Genomic DNA, 17,880 nt, shown 5'->3' with positions numbered 1-17,880 from the left:
TTTCACATAATAAACTCAGCAGTGATGTTTATTGAGAGAGAAAATTATGAAGCATCAATGGCAGTTAAAACAGAGTCAAAAAGGAGGTGCATGTAGTGGTTTTGATTCTAAACATTGTGGAGATTTAAAAAAAAATAGGTTTTTTTTGTACAGCTGAATGACTCCAAAGAGTGAGGAAAACCCACACATTCTCTGAACCCCTGGAAACTCCATCATGATTAAGTTTTATTGTGTTATTTGTTTAAGCTGAAACTGCCTGGGCAGGGTTATTTTACACCAGGGTGAAGTCCTGAGAGTGCTTCTATTCAATATTGACAGGAGTTATCATATAACAAGGAATTTGGATGCAACATGATAACGTATTATTTGTACAATAATAATAATAATAATAATAATAATAATAATATCTGCTAAAGGAATTCATTCCTTTGCCATGATGGAATATCACGAGAGAAGTGAGAGAATGTAGAGGAACACGAGTGGAAGAACATGGTTTAGTAATTTTTTTTTAATCATAAGTAATCAAAGAATCATTTGTAGATAAGAAACCTCAGTTGCTGTTGGAGTTTGAAACTCCTGTAAGCAAATCATCTCTTGACTGTAATGACATTGAATTAAAAATTAACCTCAAGTGTCACGTGGAGGATGTTCTACACTGGCACGTGTGACATCCATGGTACACTTTGGCCTCTTATCTAAGAATAATTAAGAACATTGAATAGGAAATGGTATTTTTATAATAGGAAAAGCGAATAAGAACCTTTGCTTGCTAAAACCCAGCGAGATCACAGTTGAGCAACATTTACCTGCCCTGTCACAGACACACCCCAGCCTTTTTTATTGCTCAAAAAAACAAACAAAAAAAGGAAGTTGAAACACAGCTCTGAAGCACATTATACAGACAGGAGAAAAGCATTATTGTGATAACAACAAGCAGAGCAAGAATTATTATGTTAGGAAAATTATATAATATGAAATTATATAATATGAAAATTATATGAAATTTATATTATATTATATATTTATATTATATTATATTAATATTATATTATATTATATATATTATATTATATATTATATATTATATTATATATATTATATATTATATATTTATATTATATTATATTATATGAAAATTATATAATATGAAAATCTGATCAGAAAGAAATAGTTAAATCAAGTGGACTTTTGGCAGATTTTTTTTCTAATAAGAATGTGTCCACTATTTTTCAGAATACTCTGCACATCAATGTTGCATTCAACAACTACAGTGATCCAAACAACTTGATATTTGAAGAAATCAGGATATTCGGAGTGCGCCAGGAAATAACATCAGTCACTGTGTATCAAAACAATGTTGTGCAAAATTATCCACTTAATATCAACTATAGTTCTTTATACCAGGTAAAACAATAACAGGAATATGGAAAGTAAACATATTTCAAATTGCATCGGTTTTGTTCTGTGTATTGCAAAGGACAGTCCTCAGTGCTAGTGCTGTTTCAGTAAAACATAATGCGGATTTTATTGCAGAATGAAAGTAAAATTGCATTCAACTCTACTGCATAAAAGTGCATCTAAGTTGTGGTCTCACACCCTCAGTGCAGCAAACAGTTTATTATTTATTATTATTTATATTAACTCGTGTATTTATTCTGGTTTGCTTCCAAGGAAGCTGTGGGATTAACTCAATTTTTTTAGATTCCTAATCTTTCTGATTTTTGTCTGCAAGAATATCAGTTGTGTGTGTTTGTAAAAGTGAGACTGGATCAAGTACTACAGGACAGGGGGTTTTGTGAACTGTCAAGTCACAAAGTGCATTATCCTTGAGCACCAGCACCTCTGCTGACTGAAGGAAAGATGGATGGGATGTGACATTTAATAACTCTTTATTGTTTAATATTTATAGACTGCCACTATAACAGGACTTCAACTTGAACTGGGAAGATCTTACACAGTACAATGGCAGCAAAACATAACTCTCGAGGAAAGGTTTGATTGTTATCCCAGTCCTGATCCAACAAGAGAAAAATGTGAACAACTTGGCTGTACCTGGGAAGTAAGTAATTATTTTCTCTAAACTAATGAGACAGAAAGATTTCCAGAGTCAGAGCTTTTTCTTTGTGGAATAAAAAGTAGTTTGGCAGATTTGTCAGCTTTAAATAAGATGGCTCAGCTGGCCTGTACTGCTGGGTTTTGTTCTCCTCACCAGTTGGCAATGGGGTAAACTCTCTCAAAGTGCATCAGAAATTGAGGAAAAATGTGGTATTTTTTGAAAGATGGAAAGAAATAGTATTAGAGTCATGAAAAAGGATAATAACACCTGCAGCTGCCTCTTCTGCTTCACTGGCACCGTGACCTGCAAGGCTCATCCCCTTTGTCTCACCTTCACAGGCAGTGAGGGACATTTTAAATCAAATCAGTTCCTCTGGATCTCAGTTTGAGGGGAAACCCTTGAATCTCCTGGAAACTTTGATTCTGATGTGACCTTAATTGTTTAAGTCCATGTCTAGGAGCTCTTTCCAAATCACAATCTCCGACGTGGAGTTGTTTAACACACTGTTTCATTTATTAATATCCCACAGCTCTAAACTGAGCTTCAGAGGGTCCCTCCAACTAAATTACTCCATGCTCCTCTAAATCCAAAATGTACATCTTGGGCTTATCCCCCAGGAATGACGACCAAATTTCTCTGCTGGTGCTCATGAACCAGCAACAGCTGAAGGGGCTGATGAACTCTCCTGGTTTTATTGTACTATTAAGAGGGTTTTTTTGGTGTTGTTTTGTTTTGTTTTTTTTTTTTGTAATTTTGGACATTCAGAAGTGTTAGGAGATGTTAGATAAGTAGGGTGTAATTTTCAGTGGATGTTTTAAGGATAATTTGTAGAAAAAAGCCAATGGAAAGATCTCTGTTGCCTCAATATCCATTGAGTTTGGGGCACATCCCCTCGAAGGCAGTCGGAGACCAGAGAGCAACAGGATTGAAAGGGAGGGAGCTTTGGGATTGAGAGTGAGGAAGCTTTAGGAATTTCAACAGGCCAGGATTAAACCATGAGAAGATCAGAGAGACAGGGAAATTAAATCCACCAAGGCTTCAGTTTCCTGACTGAACTATTTGTACAGCCTTCACTGAATTGTTTTATTCTATCTGATTTAGTGTAAAGATCAATAGATTCTGTGATATTTCTTTATTGTTGGTAGTTGCATTAAGCTTTCCCTCAAATCCTACATTTGATGGATGTCTGATAAAACTGGGATTCCATACTGTAAGGAATAAAACAGTCTGGCTCCTTAACCTGTAACTTCTTTCTGTTTGCATCAGGAAACACAAAATGCGGACGCCCCTTCCTGCTACTTCAGCTCTGACAGCCCTTACTACCTTGAGAACATCCAACACTCCTCCACAGGGGTTGTGGCTGACCTGACTTTGGACAGTGCCAGGATCAGAGCTAACGAGGCTTACACTACTCCCATCAGCACCCTACGCGTGGAGGTCGTATATCACCTCGACAACATGCTGCAGTTCAAGGTAATCCCACCCCAGGACTTCCAGGAGTTGTTAAAAATAACCTTGGTTATGGAAATTATGACAGCTTTTTATAGTCAGGTTTATGTTACACAGGCAGCAGCACCTTTGTCTAAATATGTTTCTCCTTCTAAGCAATTATTTGTTGTTGCTCTTTGCTCGCATCTTTTTTTCGTCGTGGAATTTTGTGCTCAGTTTTACAACGAAATGAATCAAAGGTATAATGTGTAATGTCAACCAGAAACTTTGAAACTGAAAGTATTTTGTTAATATACAGGTAAATACATCTATAAACGTTATCATGACTCTACACCTGGTTTTTACATCCATCATTCTACTTCTGTTCTAAATTTTTCAATACACTGTTGTTTAACTGTAATCTATTGCCATGCATTTCACAATACTGAACTAAGTGTGATGCCATAAAATGATCAGACATCAAAAACTAACTTATTTTAACTTTCAGAATACAGGAATCGTTAAAAAAACTCTCTAAAAGTTGTGAAAAAGATTAATTAGAGAGATATTTACCACACACAGAAAGTATATATGAATATTTTCAATATAAGTACATGCTTTACATTCATATAGATAATTGGACAAGCCATTCCTGATCTAAAATGAATCCTTAAGGGATTTTTTTTCCCCAAAACAAAATACTGTGAAATAATTGTAAAGAAAATGTATTGAAAGAAACTAGTCAGCAAGTGTTAGAAAATCAGAGCAAGTGTTTTAAAAATCATATCACATTTCTCTCACTATTATAGGTAAGATTTCAAACATGTTGCTTATTGGAATAAATTGATTTCTCCTTCACAGATCTATGATTCTGAAAACCCACGATATGAGGTCCCAATCCCACTAGATCTCCCCAGCTCCCCAACAAGCTCAAGCCAGAGCCGACTTTATGAAGCATCCCTTCAGATAAAACCCTTTGGAATACGAATCCAGCGCAGGAGCACAGGGACAGTCATGTAAGTCACTGTCACTTTGTTATTTTATTTTATTTCACTTGTGGTTTTTTAGCCCTTTTCAAGCCAAACTGTTTTCTTGTGCTGGAGTGAGGGACACTGACAGCTCCCAATGGGTGTTCCTTGTGTAATTCCCAGCTTTCGGAGGGGGGCACAGCGATTTCCTACACTTCCTAAAATATTCCTTAGGTGACCACAGCAGTGAACATTAAGGATTGACCATTTGGTTCAGTTTGGGGGACTGGTTAGGAAAAAAAAAAGTACATAGAAGGAAGTAACATCTCAACTAACTTATAGATGGGTTTTGGTACATGACAGGAGCTTCACTTATTCTTTGATTAATTCAGAGCTAGAAAACAGAGAGCAATGATGTTAGCAGCTGTGTGTTATGGTTTTTATTAAAAAAAGCCAGTTATTTCAATTTTTAAAGCTCTCAAAACTTAATTGGAAGCTGGGTTCCCTTTTACCAACCAGAGTAATAATCCAACCTGCAGTTCAAGCTCCTGGAACAATGTAATTCTTTGGCAGAGCACCATGAGGTTACAGTTTGGTTTCTAACTCTAAAGATGCTGATTTACAACAAATGTGATCTGTGATTGCAATTTCAGCGTAATCTGCACAAAAAGTTCAGTGAACTGTAAAAAGCACCTTATTTTCTCTATTCCATGTGGCACCAGTGCTCAGTCTGGGAGGCAAATACTGTCCTGAAACACATTTTGTCACTAAATTGCCAAAACACAGTGTAACTTGATGACCATGATGCCTGTGCATAATATATCTCTCTCTGAGAGAGAGACTGTGTCTCTAAACTGTTTATCAATTCTTATACACCCCCATTTCATGTGCTTTAAGTTTTCTTGAGAACCACAAAGGTTTTATTCCCTTTTTACTGAAGAGCGGGAATTTCAGAGGAAGAGAGTAGCCTAAAAAAAGCGTCTGCTGGCTCAACACAGCACTGAGGCCACACTCCACTCTTGTTTTCCTCTTCCCATTTCAGCTGGAATTCAGCCCTGCCCACCTTCACCTTCAGTGACATGTTCATCCAGATTTCCACCCGCTTGGCATCCGAGTACATCTACGGATTAGGGGAGTCTGAAAAACCCACATTCCGAAACGACATCAACTGGCAAACCTGGGGGATGTTCACCAGGGATCAGCCTCCTACTGTAAGTACCAGAAAACACAACTTTTGGACCGATGAGTCCAATGCTCAGAGTTGTTGAGTAGGATTTTAAAGTCGGGTACTGGACACACCCACTGGCTTTGATCATATTTGTCAGGGCTTGTAATTTGGATGGTCTCAATGGTAAAGGTCTTGTGTAAAACTGTCCTTCATGGTCAGCAAGACCAACGTGTGGAGCTCAGGCCTTGAGCTGGTGTTAGAAGATGACAAATGGCTTAGAAATAACAGCACGTTCCTCCTTTTTTATTATTCTGAAAGTTAGACACGAGTCAGGGCAACTCCTTCTATTTTAGGATTAATTTAGTACCCACAGGGGTAATTCAGCAATCTTTTGTCTGTTGCTGTTATTTCCTACAAGATACCACATTGGCAATTTGCTGAGAATGACCAATGGAAGTGGTGGTTAATTGTAGCTCCAATTCCCAGGTCAGGTTTGAATACATTTTTGAGAAAATGAAAGATAACAGAATGTCAGCAACTTCTCCTGAGCAGGTAAACAGCTGGTCCTGTTTGAAAAGGGAAAGTTTTGTCCTGAGGAAGGGCCTTCTCATTAGTGAGTTTTAAGGGCAGTAATACCTTTGCTTTCCTTCCTGCCTGGGCAACCTGAACAAGGCTGACTGGAGTTGTGAAGCTGGAAAGTAAATATGTTTTGTAGGTGTGTAGAGTTTAGGTATATAATTTTGGAGTTTATTTGTTATATCTTTGGCAGTTGTGCCTTGTCTTTTATTAAATGTATTACTAAAAGTAAATAAGCAAATGTTTGTGATGTTTCCCCGGTAAAATGTGGTTTATTTTATTTTCAGTACCAGTTGAATTCCTATGGTTATCATCCATTTTACATGGCTCTTGAAGAAGATGGCAATGCCCACGGGGTTTTGTTGCTTAACAGCAATGCAATGGGTAAGAAAACTTTCACTTTATTTCGTAGAATCATGGAATGGTTTGGGTTGGAAGGGACCTTAAAGCTCATTTCATTCCAACCCCCATGCCATGGGCAGGGACACCTTCCACTAACCCAGGTTGCTCCAGCCTGGCCTTGGACACTTCCAGGGATGGGGCAACCACAGCTTCTCTGGGCAACCTATGCCAGGGCTTCCCCACCCTCACAGGGAAGAATTTCTTCCTAAAATCCAATCTAAAACTACTCTCTTTCAGCTTAAGATCATTGCCCCTTGTCCCGTCACTCCAGGCCCTTGTAAACAGACTCTTTCCCTCTTCCTCAATGGGTTTTATTTTTATGGTTGGTGTTTTGCAGCAGTGGCAGATCCAGGTGCCCGTTACTCATTTCCTCTCCTCCATTCCCAGATGTGACTTTCCAGCCAACCCCTGCCCTGACCTACCGGACAACCGGAGGAATTCTCGACTTCTACGTGTTTTTGGGCCCAACGCCGGAGATGGTTGTCCAGCAGTACACGGCAGTAGGATCCTTGTTCTCGTACAAACTAATGCTGGGTTTGGGTTGGTTGCTTTGCTCTCTCTTCACCTGCTCACCACAAATATTTTTCCTCCCCTCCAGCTGATTGGACGGCCAGTCATGCCAGCCTACTGGGCCTTGGGATTCCAGTTGTGCCGCTACGGATACAGGAACGACTCAGAGGTCTCCCAGGTGGTGGAGGAGATGAAGGCAGCTGACATTCCCCATGTACGCTGGGAACAATTCGTAGCTGAGCTCATTCCTGCAATTTTGGCTTCATAGCATTAACTAGGACCTATTTTAAACACAAAATCAGAGATCAACCAAAAAAAAAAACCGCCGTGGTAGAGTAGAGCAGATTTTATGCCACAGCTGAACATCTCTGCAGACTCTGAGCCGTGTTAAATGCGGGCCTTAGGCTGCTTTATTTTCTTTATCATTCCTGCCAAAGCAGCACGAAGGAGCAGAGATCAACAAGGAAAGCAATCAGGGGAAAAAAAGGAAGCAGCTTTCCATAGTGTTCTGTGTCAAGTCCACTGTGATTCATCACAGGTTGCTATGAAGGCTGGAATAGCACATAGACCTAACAAAATTATATTATAAATTGAATATGACTCCATTTTAACTGCAGTTAATATCAAGGTTTCGATACAGAACAACTACTTCCGCTGTTTTCTTATAGATACGGAAGCACATGTGCAGTTTCTGTATACAGACATATATATATATATATATATATATATATGTACACAAATCCAGGAATTTTTTTCTCTATCATGTATCAATTTCTACCCTCAGACTGGATGCAGCAGTGAAGGGCTTATTTTGAATTGGACTTGCTGATAAATTGTGTAATATTCATTTAACAGCTTTAGTCTAAAATTACCACTGCTTCCAATTTTACAGATCAAACGTTCAATATTTTACTTATTTTGGCAAATTTTCAATATTTAGCAAAAAAAAAAGAAAAATTAGTTTAAATTAATTGGTTTTTATTGGTTTTTATTTTTTCTTTTTTTTGAACTACAGGATGTCCAATATGTAGATATTGACTACATGGAGAGGCAACTGGACTTCACCCTTGGCACACGCTTTGCTGGATTACCAGCTCTGATTAACAGAATCAAAGCAGATGGAATGAGATTCATCATCATCCTGGTCAGTTTGGAACAGTGCTTTTAAATATCAATACGGCATTGCAGAATGCAGAATATATTCAACAGCTTTATAAACTTGGGGTTTGAGTGTAAAAGTGTTTTTTTTATTGTAGGATCCAACCATTTCTGGAAATGAAACCAATTATCCTACATTCCAAAGAGGTGTGGACAATGATGTCTTCATAAAACGGCCTAATTCCGATGAAATTATATATTCCAAGGTACTGTACAGGGAAGAACAGTTCTTTCTGTCTGTTCCTGATGCTCAGATTTCATTCAGTGTGATTTGATTCTTTGAAATATTCTTTTTCCTGTTAGGTCTGGCCATTCCTTCCTAATGTAGTAGTTAACGAGTCCCTGCCTGAGCAAACCCAGATACAGGTAAGTGTTGATAAGGTTTGATTTGGGACTCAAATTAGATGTTAATTAATAAAAATAACAGCAAACTAATTGATTAATCTCATGGAAGGAATAACTGTCAGAAACTGGTCAGCCTTCCTAATAGCCAAAAAAAAATTAGTGAACAAGTAATTATTTTTTGCCCTTCTTATTTTATTTTTTTATAAAATTCCAACATTTTAACAGTAGTATGCTTTTAATCTTGTATCTGTCTCGTCCCTTCTATTTTTCCAGCTCTATGGAGCCCATGTTGCTTTCCCAGATTTCTTCCGCCCTTCCGCAGCCGAGTGGTGGAAGAGAGAAATCCTGGAGTACTACAACAATACCAACAATCCCGAGAACAGTGTCAAGTTCGATGGCCTGTGGACTGTAAGTATAGAAATCCATCTGATTTCTGAATTGTTTTTCTCTGCCAGACATCGGTGGAGAGGGACACAATTCCCAGCATCTGATGCTGCAGCTCAGATGTTTCTGGTGTTAAATTCCCATTAAATAGATTTTGGACTGGATGATCTTGGAGGCCTTTTCCATTAATGATTCTATGATAAGTAAAATAAAAACATAGGGACACCTTCCACTAGCCCAGTTTGCTCCAAGCCCCGTCCAACCTGGCCTTGGACACTCCCAGGGATGGGGCAGCCACAGCTTCTCTGGGCAACCTGTGCCAGGGCCTCACCTCCCTCACAGGGAAGGATTCCTTCCCAATGTCCCATCTATCCCTGCCCTCCTTCAGATCAAGGCCATTCCCCTTGTCCTGTCAGTCCATGCCCCTGTGAAAAGTCCCTCTCCAGCCTCCTGAAAAGTCCCTCTCCAGCCTCCCTGTAATCCCCCTTCATGGAACATGAAAAATCAGACTAAACCTGCAGCTGCAGGGTCTCCTGAGGAATTCTACAACGCTCTTCTTTGTAATTCTGGGTGAAATGGGTTCTGTAGGCTTGAAACCAATACAATGGGGTTTTGCTCTTTGTTTTTAGGACATGAATGAACCAGCAACTTTTTTTAACGGTGCTCTTGATGGCTGCAGAGATGACCTCCTAAACAACCCACCCTACATGCCTCGTAAGTCTGATCTCTCCTTAAATCAGTTTTAGGTTGTTCTGTTACCACATAATTTCTTACCTCTTACATAGGGTGCAAAAACCTAAATAAAGATGGGAATATAAACCCACGGCCCCTTTATTTCTGAGATTCTGGGCAGCTGTTTCAGCGGGAGCAGCAACTGCGTGGCACTTCTTAAAAATAAAGTTATTTTTCAGCTCCTTGCCTGAATATGGATTTTGATACCTATTTAATATCTAAGTGCTTTGCTTGAGGCACGGCACAGAATGTAGCTCTGTGTTTTGCAGTTTTCTCAGATGAATAATGCAATTAATGAAAAAAATTTAGAAAATATCCATGTGTCTCCTCTAATTACCATTTATCTGTGCAGTCAAATGCTTGAAATGCTCTGCTTTCTTAGCTTGGTTTCACTGAAGAACTGGTATAAAGTAGTACTAATTAGGAATTATTTATCAGTGGTTTATTAGCATACTCTTGTTGCTTACTGTTGTATTGCATTTTTATGAATAGTTTCTCAGGAATTTCAGGAAATTAATAGTCAGACACAGACCACACCCCCACCAAACCCATTTTTCTGTTTGTATGGGTGTTATGACGGTGTTTACAAGGATTTGGACTATTTTCTGATATATTTTGTTTACTCTTTGAGCTTCCTCAAAGTAAGAACATCTGTAACTGCACTATTAAAACATTTACAGACCCAGATGCCTACATAGGAATATTGGAAATATTCAATTTTGGAAATGCTATTTTTATAATTATAAATGAATAAATAACTAAATGCCTGATAGAGATTGAAAGCCTAATAGATTATGAAAATTAAGAAAAAAACCAACATTATTGCGCGCTTATTATTGACAAACAATAAATCTTTTTCTTCCTTTTCCACAAGATTTGGGATTCAGGTCAGAGGGATTAATTGTCAAAACTCCATGCATGGAAGGTGTACAGTATCTCCCAGATGGGACTGCAGTCAGACACTTCGATGTCCACAGCCTTTACGGGTGGTCGCAGGCAAAACCTACCTTAGAGTAAGTGGACCTTGCACATTTCCTGCTGTCCCCCAAATATGTTACAAATGAATATTCTGTGTCAACATTCTTATGGCCAAAACTTTTATCAGTTTATTTAAGATGCCCGAGAAGGGTTTGCATAATAACATCTTTGATTCTCTGGTCAGAAGTTGGTGTTATTCCAGTCGTGTCACAGGAAGGGTGGGGGAAGCCTGAGCTGCAGCAGAAGGGGAGGTGGGTCTGGGCAGGTCTGAGCTGGAGCTTTGCTTCCATGATCTCACTGCAATAAATCCCTTCTGCACTTGGAGCCAGGGAGAAGGGAAAAAAACCCACCCCCAGCTCACAGAGCTGCCGCCGCATCCCCGGCTGTCTCAGGACAAGCAGGCAGAGACTTTATTTTGAGTTTAGCAGCTTTTAAAATCACTGACCCTGAGCAGGCATGATTTACAAGGTACATTTTAAAGACAGTTTACTCAAGTCTGGTACTAAAGAAACTTATTTTTCACCTGGCTGGGGAGGAATTCTTGGTATATCCTTTCTGAGGGCTTCATCCATATCAGTGATCTGCTGGGCAAGCTGCACTGCTGACCTGCATTATGAAATAAGGTGGCCACAGTGCTATTGCTGAGATACTTTAATTTGGATGGAATTACTCTCCATCAAGTGTTTCCTTGCCCCAACACATTCCAAGACATGTGGAGACACCAAGAGGTGTCTGTTCTGAGGGCTCCCCAGGGTGATGCTCTGCATTGTAAGTGAGAGCAGGAGACCCACAAACTCGGGTGTCAATTCCCAGGGCACAGAACTGGGTTTGGATCAGCTGTGGGGAACAGCAATTGCTCAGTGAGAGACTCACATAATTACTGTAATTAAAATGGAACATACTTATTGTCTCTAGGTTTTGCTGTGATTCCCTGGTTTATTCCTGGGCTGATGCTGATTTTTCCTTACACTTTACATCCAGTGAGGAAAAATGAAGATAGTTTTTCAGTCCTGTTAATTTAAGAAGGGCTCACTTATGTTCTCTAAAACAAATCAAGTACAAGTGAAAAGATGGAACAGTGACTTTTAAAATGCAAAGTGTGTGCATAAAGCTTTACTTTCAAGCATTCATTTTCCCAGTTCTAAGGCAATATCTGTTCCTCTGAACAGTCCCCCAACCTGCTTTAGATAAGGTCTGATCTAATGATAATGTCTCTGTGCTCTTTCATTTACAATTCCAGGAGTAAGCAAGGAACAGCGTTTCTCTATAAGTCTAAACGACCTTAAAGCCCTTGGTAACTTTGATATTACCATAAAGAAAGAAAATATCAAGGCTGCTGGAATTTGTGACTGAGTGGATGTTCTATTTGGCAGCAGGCCAGGGCTGAGCTGCCAATCAAGGCAGGAGTGAAGCTGCTGACAGGACAGGAAGGAATGTCTGATCCCTCTGCTGTCAGCCCAGTCCCATGGGATTTGGGCATTGCAAGGATGTGGAGGATTGAGCCCTGGCTGGGTTCCAGGTGCCCACCAAAGCTGTTCATCACTGCTCTCCTCAGCTGGACAGAGGAGAGAAAGTACAAGGAAGGACTTGTGCATTGTGATAAGGACAGGGAGAGATCACTCAGAGTTACTGCCATGGGCAAAGCAACTGGTTGTGGAAATTAGTTTCATTTACAACCAATCCAATCAGAGAGTGTTTATTTAAAACCAATTCTTCATTGCCCCCTCTCCTCACTTCTTCCCAGGCACAATTCATTCGCTGTTTTATCTACCTCCTCACCACAAGGGGTGGAGGAGGACAAGGTACAGGGGTTGCAGCAGTTGTCTCTGCTGCTCTTTCTCCTCAGCAGAAGGACTCTTCCTTCTTTTCCTCTGCTCCAGCGTGTGTTCCTCTCTCCATGGGTCCACAGGTTCCTGCCAAGACCCTGCTCCAGTGCAGGCATCCCATGGGATCACAACCTCCTTTGGGCATCCTCCTACTCTGGCGTGGGGTCCTCCCTGGGCTGAGGGTGGATCTCTGCTCCCCCATGGCTCCATCAGACAGACACAGGGAAGCTTTGGGAAGTTTCTCACTGAAGTCACCCTTACAGCCCCCAAAACTTTGTTGTGCCACCCCAAAGGAGTAGACAACAGTTTGACAGTCAGAGGAATATTACCATCATTTCTGTGTTTTAAGTATGGATGGAAATGTAGTGAAATATTTCCTTCTCTTTTGAGAAGCACCTTAAGAGAAATCACTGCAATAAATTACACAGCTCATACAGATATTCTCACACTGGAAATTTATTGAAAATGTTATCTGCAAAATATATACTTAGATACATACATATATGTATATTTCAGTCCCCATTTTATTCTGTGGCAGTAACTGAAGTGAGTACTTTTGAAACTGAAGAAATGTTGCAATAATAATTTATTTTAATGCTAAAGTATCCAAACAGAAAGATTTCTTCATAAAACACTATAACTTAAAAGTGAGCATTTTTTTATGCACCCTGGTGTCATTTTGGTTCTCTATCCATTAGACACAGAAACTTTGGGATGTTGCCCCAATGCTGTTCTTTTGTAATGAGGTTTTTGCAGAGCCAGAGCCCTCATTAGTGAATACAGGAACTGTTTGGGGGTAAATTCAGGCTCTCTGACATGAATAAATTATTTTTCATGGATAGAGCTTTGGCTGAGTGATGGAGCGGAGATCTCCAGGAGCTCCAGGACTGAGCCTCAAGTCAGCAGAACACTCAGGTCGTGCCCATCCTCGAGCAGTTCTACATGTGACATACACTGTCTTTACTTTGGAACTTTTAGCTGCCATTTCCAAAGCATTGTTGACACAGAGAAACCCAGCAGAGGCTGGAAATGCTGGAAAGTATGTTACAAAGAATGAAAGGTCCTAGAAAACTTACTGTTTGTCCTGGAAGAAAGGTGGCACATTCGTTCATTTAATCGCTCTGGTAATTTAAGTGACTTGTGTCTTCACTGTAATTAGAGTGTCACTAAAGCTGCAAATCCTATAGAAAAACAAGTAAATAGTGCCTTTTGAAGCAGCTGTTTAGACAGTTAGGGTGGTGCTTGCACTGGAGAGCAGTGGATTTTATCAGGGCAGCTCTCTGACTGGTATTGTGGTTTAGCAGAAAACAACTGGTTTGACATGTTTGCTTCTAAACCAACCCTTGTTGGACATTTCATATTGATATCATGTCATCTTGGTGTTTCTGAAGCGACAACAAACCCCTGACTCGTTTGTTGTTTTTTTTTTTTATTAAAATACCTTTTTGTCACCTAAACTTACAGTGAGATGTCCAATATTCTTGGTACCTCTGTCTTCTCTCTTATGATCCTTCTGCTATGATTTTCACTCAATTCTTTTCAGCTGTTGCTACAAGTTTTCAGGTACTTGAGGTAAGGAATGATGTGCCCTGCAGCACATTGTGGAGCCCTTGGAAAACGTGCAAGTTGGGCTACATTTTTATTTTCCCACATGGGAGTTGGCCTGGGACAGAAAATTGTATTTTAAGCCCATCTTTTCTACCAGTTCTCTTTGAAGCTTCAAGTTGGCCAAAGCTTCTGAGATTATGTGTGAATCAGAGTGAATTAACCTTCAAAAGCTTACTATGACTGTATAACCCCATATATTTCATTTCAGGGGCCTTTAGGTAACAAAGCTCATGGAATATTTCTCATGTAACTCGTTTCTCTGTCTCTTTTCAACTGCAGGGCTTTGCATGAGGCCACCCAGGAGCGCGGGATCGTCATCACCCGTTCCACCTACCCCAGCAGCGGGAGGTGGGCAGGGCACTGGCTGGGGGACAACACGGCAGCCTGGGACCAGCTCGGCACATCCATCGTTGGTACGTGCCAGGGGAAACATCTGTGCTCGTGGAATCACTCAGTCACAAGGGTTTGGGTTGGAAGGGAACTCAGTCATCTCATTCTGCGGGCAGAGACACCTTCCACTAGACCAGGCTGCTCCAAGCCCCGTCCAGCCCGGCCTTGCTTCTCCTTCACCTGCTTGCTTTTAGTATTCATGGGATTTTGGCTGAAAAAGCACTTTAGTTCAGGTGTCAGAATCTGTGTTCTCTTCCTTTTTTTTCTTCTTCCTTTTTTTTTCTTCTTCCTTTTTCTTCTTCCTTTTTTTTTCTTCTTCCTTTTTTTTTCTTCTTCCTTTTTTTTTCTTCTTCCTTTTATTATCTTCTTCCTTTTTTTTTCTTCTTCCTTTTTTTTTATTGTTCCTTTTTTTTTCTTGTTCCTTTTTTTTTCTTCTTCCTTTTTTTTTTATTATTCCTTTTTTTCCTTCTTCCTTCCTTCCTTCCTTCTGCCACAGGAGGTCTTTTATACCCACCACTTTCATGTCCTGTGTCCTGCCCCTTATTTTTTTTGTTTCCTCCTGACCAATAACCTCTCATCTCTTTCTGTAGCAGAAAAACGTGACACATTAGAGAAATTATGGGGCCTGTATTTGTTTTTATTCTCTGCTCATTCAGCATTGCAATATGTATTATCTATTCAACCACTGGAAAAAAAACCCAGCCAGTAATGTAGTTTTATTTTTCTTTTCAGGGATGATGGACTTCAGTCTCTTTGGAATGTCTTATGTAAGCTAACAAGTTATTAACTTCTATTCAATTACCCTGATGCTGTACATGATATTATAGTATTCCAATCGGATCATTCTAAATATTTCAGACAGGAGCTGATATCTGTGGCTTCTTCAGAGACTCAGAGTATGAGCTGTGTCTTCGCTGGACGCAGCTGGGTGCATTTTATCCATATTCCAGGAATCACAATGAGAAAGGAACAAGGGTGAGATGCAACTTTTTAATGGTTGTTAACAGCACCACACATGCAAAGAGCTGCCAAACAATGCAAAAGGTGGCCTGGCTCAAAAAAACCAAAAAACAACAAGTACATTCCAATGAAATGGACAAGAGAAGAACATATTTGGCTTTTTATCAAATAAAAATCGTCATTATTTATATACTTTCCTGTAAAGCTTCCCCTTACCTGGGAGGTTTGATGCCCACAGAGAGGCTGCTCTGGGACTGGGATCACTGGAAGGAAGCTCATTCTAACTTTGCTTGGACTGAACCAAACTCCTGCATATTTTCCCCTCTGTGCCATTTGGATTTGAATGTGCTACATCAAAACTAAAATAGAGCTTTGATGGCAAACACACTTCAAGGAGCAAAACTGACCTTGGTGCTCTCAGCCCTAATTGCCCATAATTACCCAACAAATGAGAAAATGGAGCAGTGTAATAAGATGCTGGAGTAAGACTCAGAAATGTCTGTGCTTTGCACATTTGCCACCATCAGATATTGTATTTCTGCTCAAAGGAAAGGGAAATAATTGCCTAAATGTAGGTCTGTGCTGGCTAAGGACTAGGGTGGAGAAAGCTGTAAAACAAGATAACTGGGAAAAGAAAAAACAGTGGAAACAGCACTTCTATTCCAGTTAAAGCTTGAGGTCCAGGAGAGCAGAGCTATTTATATGGAATATATCTAATGGATTAAGGTCTCCTTTTCAAACCCCCTGGACTTTATCTCGCAGTGACACACCTTTGGATAGGCCTGTTAAAGCTTTAAAAATGCAGATTCAGGGTTATCATGCTGCTCCCAGTCTTCCCCAATTTGCCAAGGTATTGTTCCCTACATTTAATAAAGACTGGAAGTGCTCCCTGCCATCAGTGCTTCGTGCTTGGTGTCCCCTTGCAAGTCCAGAGAGCTGCCCTGTGGAAAAGAGGGATGATAAATTCTGTGCACTGGGATGTGTCCCACCTTGGGGACACTTGGCATTAAACATTCTTTATAGTATTTTCCCCAGCTTCCCTCTTGGGGCTGACAGTGATTCCTACAGTTTTTAGCATCACTTGTTCCATATTTAAGAAAACATAAACGAAAGTGCTTGCGTTTGTTGGAGAAATATCCTTGGATTTATCTTGCTCTGTTGATACTTTTTTTTCAGCTGTTCCCAACAGAAAATCCAGCTTCACTAACAATGGTGTCCTCTCTTCCAGAGGCAAGATCCTGCTTCCTGGAATGCAACATTTGCTGAGGCTGCCAAGAAGGTGCTGAATGTCAGATACACCCTGTTACCTTATCTCTACACACTAATGCATGATGCCCATGCCAACGGCAGCACTGTGGTCCGTCCTGTATTGCATGAGTAAGTGCAACTCCTCTGCTCTCCTTATCAGGAATTCCCATTAAAACTTCCTCAGTGAAGACCCCTCTAAGTTTTCTCCTCATTGCAGCATTTTCCCCTTCATTAAAAAACAGGTCTTGGCTGAGGAACACTGAGTTGTTTGCACGTGGTGACCTGATTTTTCCAAAGCAACTGTCCAAGAAAACAGTGGCACAAATTAAAAAGTGGTTCCCATGATTATTATTGCACATACCAGGCAGGCACAACAGACCTTCAGAGTTTTATTGTCTAAATCCACTGAAAAGCCAAAGCAAAGAAATGGAAAAAAAAAATAAAGCTAAGTACTAGCATTTCAATAATGAGTCTCACATTAGGATCTTTATGCATTCCTGGCAACCATTAATTAATCTGTGCATTATTAATGCTAAAATAAAGATGAGGAAACGGTAGATAGTAGGAGGAGTAGGTTCAATGGCTGACAAAAATGTCTTAAGGAAGGAACACCTTGGAAAAGTTCACCTCTCAATGTCTAATCGTGACAGGTTTGTGGACGACAGAACAACCTGGGACATACATGAGCAGTTCCTCTGGGGGCCTGCCCTGCTCATCACCCCTGTGTTGCAACAGGTAGGTTGATTTTAAGCACTTATGAAAATATTAAAGCTTCACTTTTTGATTTAAGGTGCCTAAAACACGTGTGTTTAATTCCAGAATGCCCTAACAGTGACGGGTTACTTGCCCCATGCCCGCTGGTATGATTACTACACTGTAAGTCACTTAAAAACTACATTTTATGTCTTCTTCCCAGTGCTGAGGGTGGTGGGGAGGTGGGAACACTCTCCTGCTTAATTTGCATTTAACATAAGTTCCTAGAAATATAAAATCTACTTAGCTGATTAAAAATAAATCCTTGATTCCTGTATAATAACTTGCCCAGGGTTAGGGTAAGTTAAAAAGTGAAATAATACCTTTAATTTAGAGCCAAATTGACTTTTTTAACCTTCAGATTATACACAGAATATCTTTGTAATGGAA

General features: G+C 40.0%; 1 protein-coding gene across 1 annotated transcript in view; it reads left to right on the top strand.

The window, feature by feature from the left end:
* The window catches only part of SI (sucrase-isomaltase), a 42,727-nt gene that overhangs the window by 19,150 nt on the left and 5,697 nt on the right, over nucleotides 1-17,880 (top strand). The window contains exons 23-42 of the mRNA XM_032697689.1: nucleotides 1,234-1,404; nucleotides 1,910-2,059; nucleotides 3,323-3,529; nucleotides 4,346-4,500; nucleotides 5,495-5,663; nucleotides 6,484-6,580; nucleotides 6,986-7,098; nucleotides 7,197-7,322; nucleotides 8,124-8,252; nucleotides 8,365-8,472; nucleotides 8,570-8,632; nucleotides 8,885-9,019; nucleotides 9,625-9,709; nucleotides 10,602-10,740; nucleotides 14,419-14,552; nucleotides 15,262-15,296; nucleotides 15,388-15,504; nucleotides 16,718-16,866; nucleotides 17,388-17,472; nucleotides 17,557-17,613. Coding sequence (XP_032553580.1) covers nucleotides 1,234-1,404; nucleotides 1,910-2,059; nucleotides 3,323-3,529; nucleotides 4,346-4,500; nucleotides 5,495-5,663; nucleotides 6,484-6,580; nucleotides 6,986-7,098; nucleotides 7,197-7,322; nucleotides 8,124-8,252; nucleotides 8,365-8,472; nucleotides 8,570-8,632; nucleotides 8,885-9,019; nucleotides 9,625-9,709; nucleotides 10,602-10,740; nucleotides 14,419-14,552; nucleotides 15,262-15,296; nucleotides 15,388-15,504; nucleotides 16,718-16,866; nucleotides 17,388-17,472; nucleotides 17,557-17,613 — 2,424 coding nt within the window. The remainder of the gene's footprint in view (nucleotides 1-1,233; nucleotides 1,405-1,909; nucleotides 2,060-3,322; nucleotides 3,530-4,345; nucleotides 4,501-5,494; nucleotides 5,664-6,483; nucleotides 6,581-6,985; nucleotides 7,099-7,196; nucleotides 7,323-8,123; nucleotides 8,253-8,364; nucleotides 8,473-8,569; nucleotides 8,633-8,884; nucleotides 9,020-9,624; nucleotides 9,710-10,601; nucleotides 10,741-14,418; nucleotides 14,553-15,261; nucleotides 15,297-15,387; nucleotides 15,505-16,717; nucleotides 16,867-17,387; nucleotides 17,473-17,556; nucleotides 17,614-17,880) is intronic.

This window comes from Chiroxiphia lanceolata, chromosome 10, assembly GCF_009829145.1.
Source record: "Chiroxiphia lanceolata isolate bChiLan1 chromosome 10, bChiLan1.pri, whole genome shotgun sequence".
NCBI classification, from domain to species: domain Eukaryota; kingdom Metazoa; phylum Chordata; class Aves; order Passeriformes; family Pipridae; genus Chiroxiphia; species Chiroxiphia lanceolata.
The sequence above is the reverse complement of the archived record's forward strand: the minus strand, read 5'-3'. Positions and strand labels throughout refer to the sequence as shown.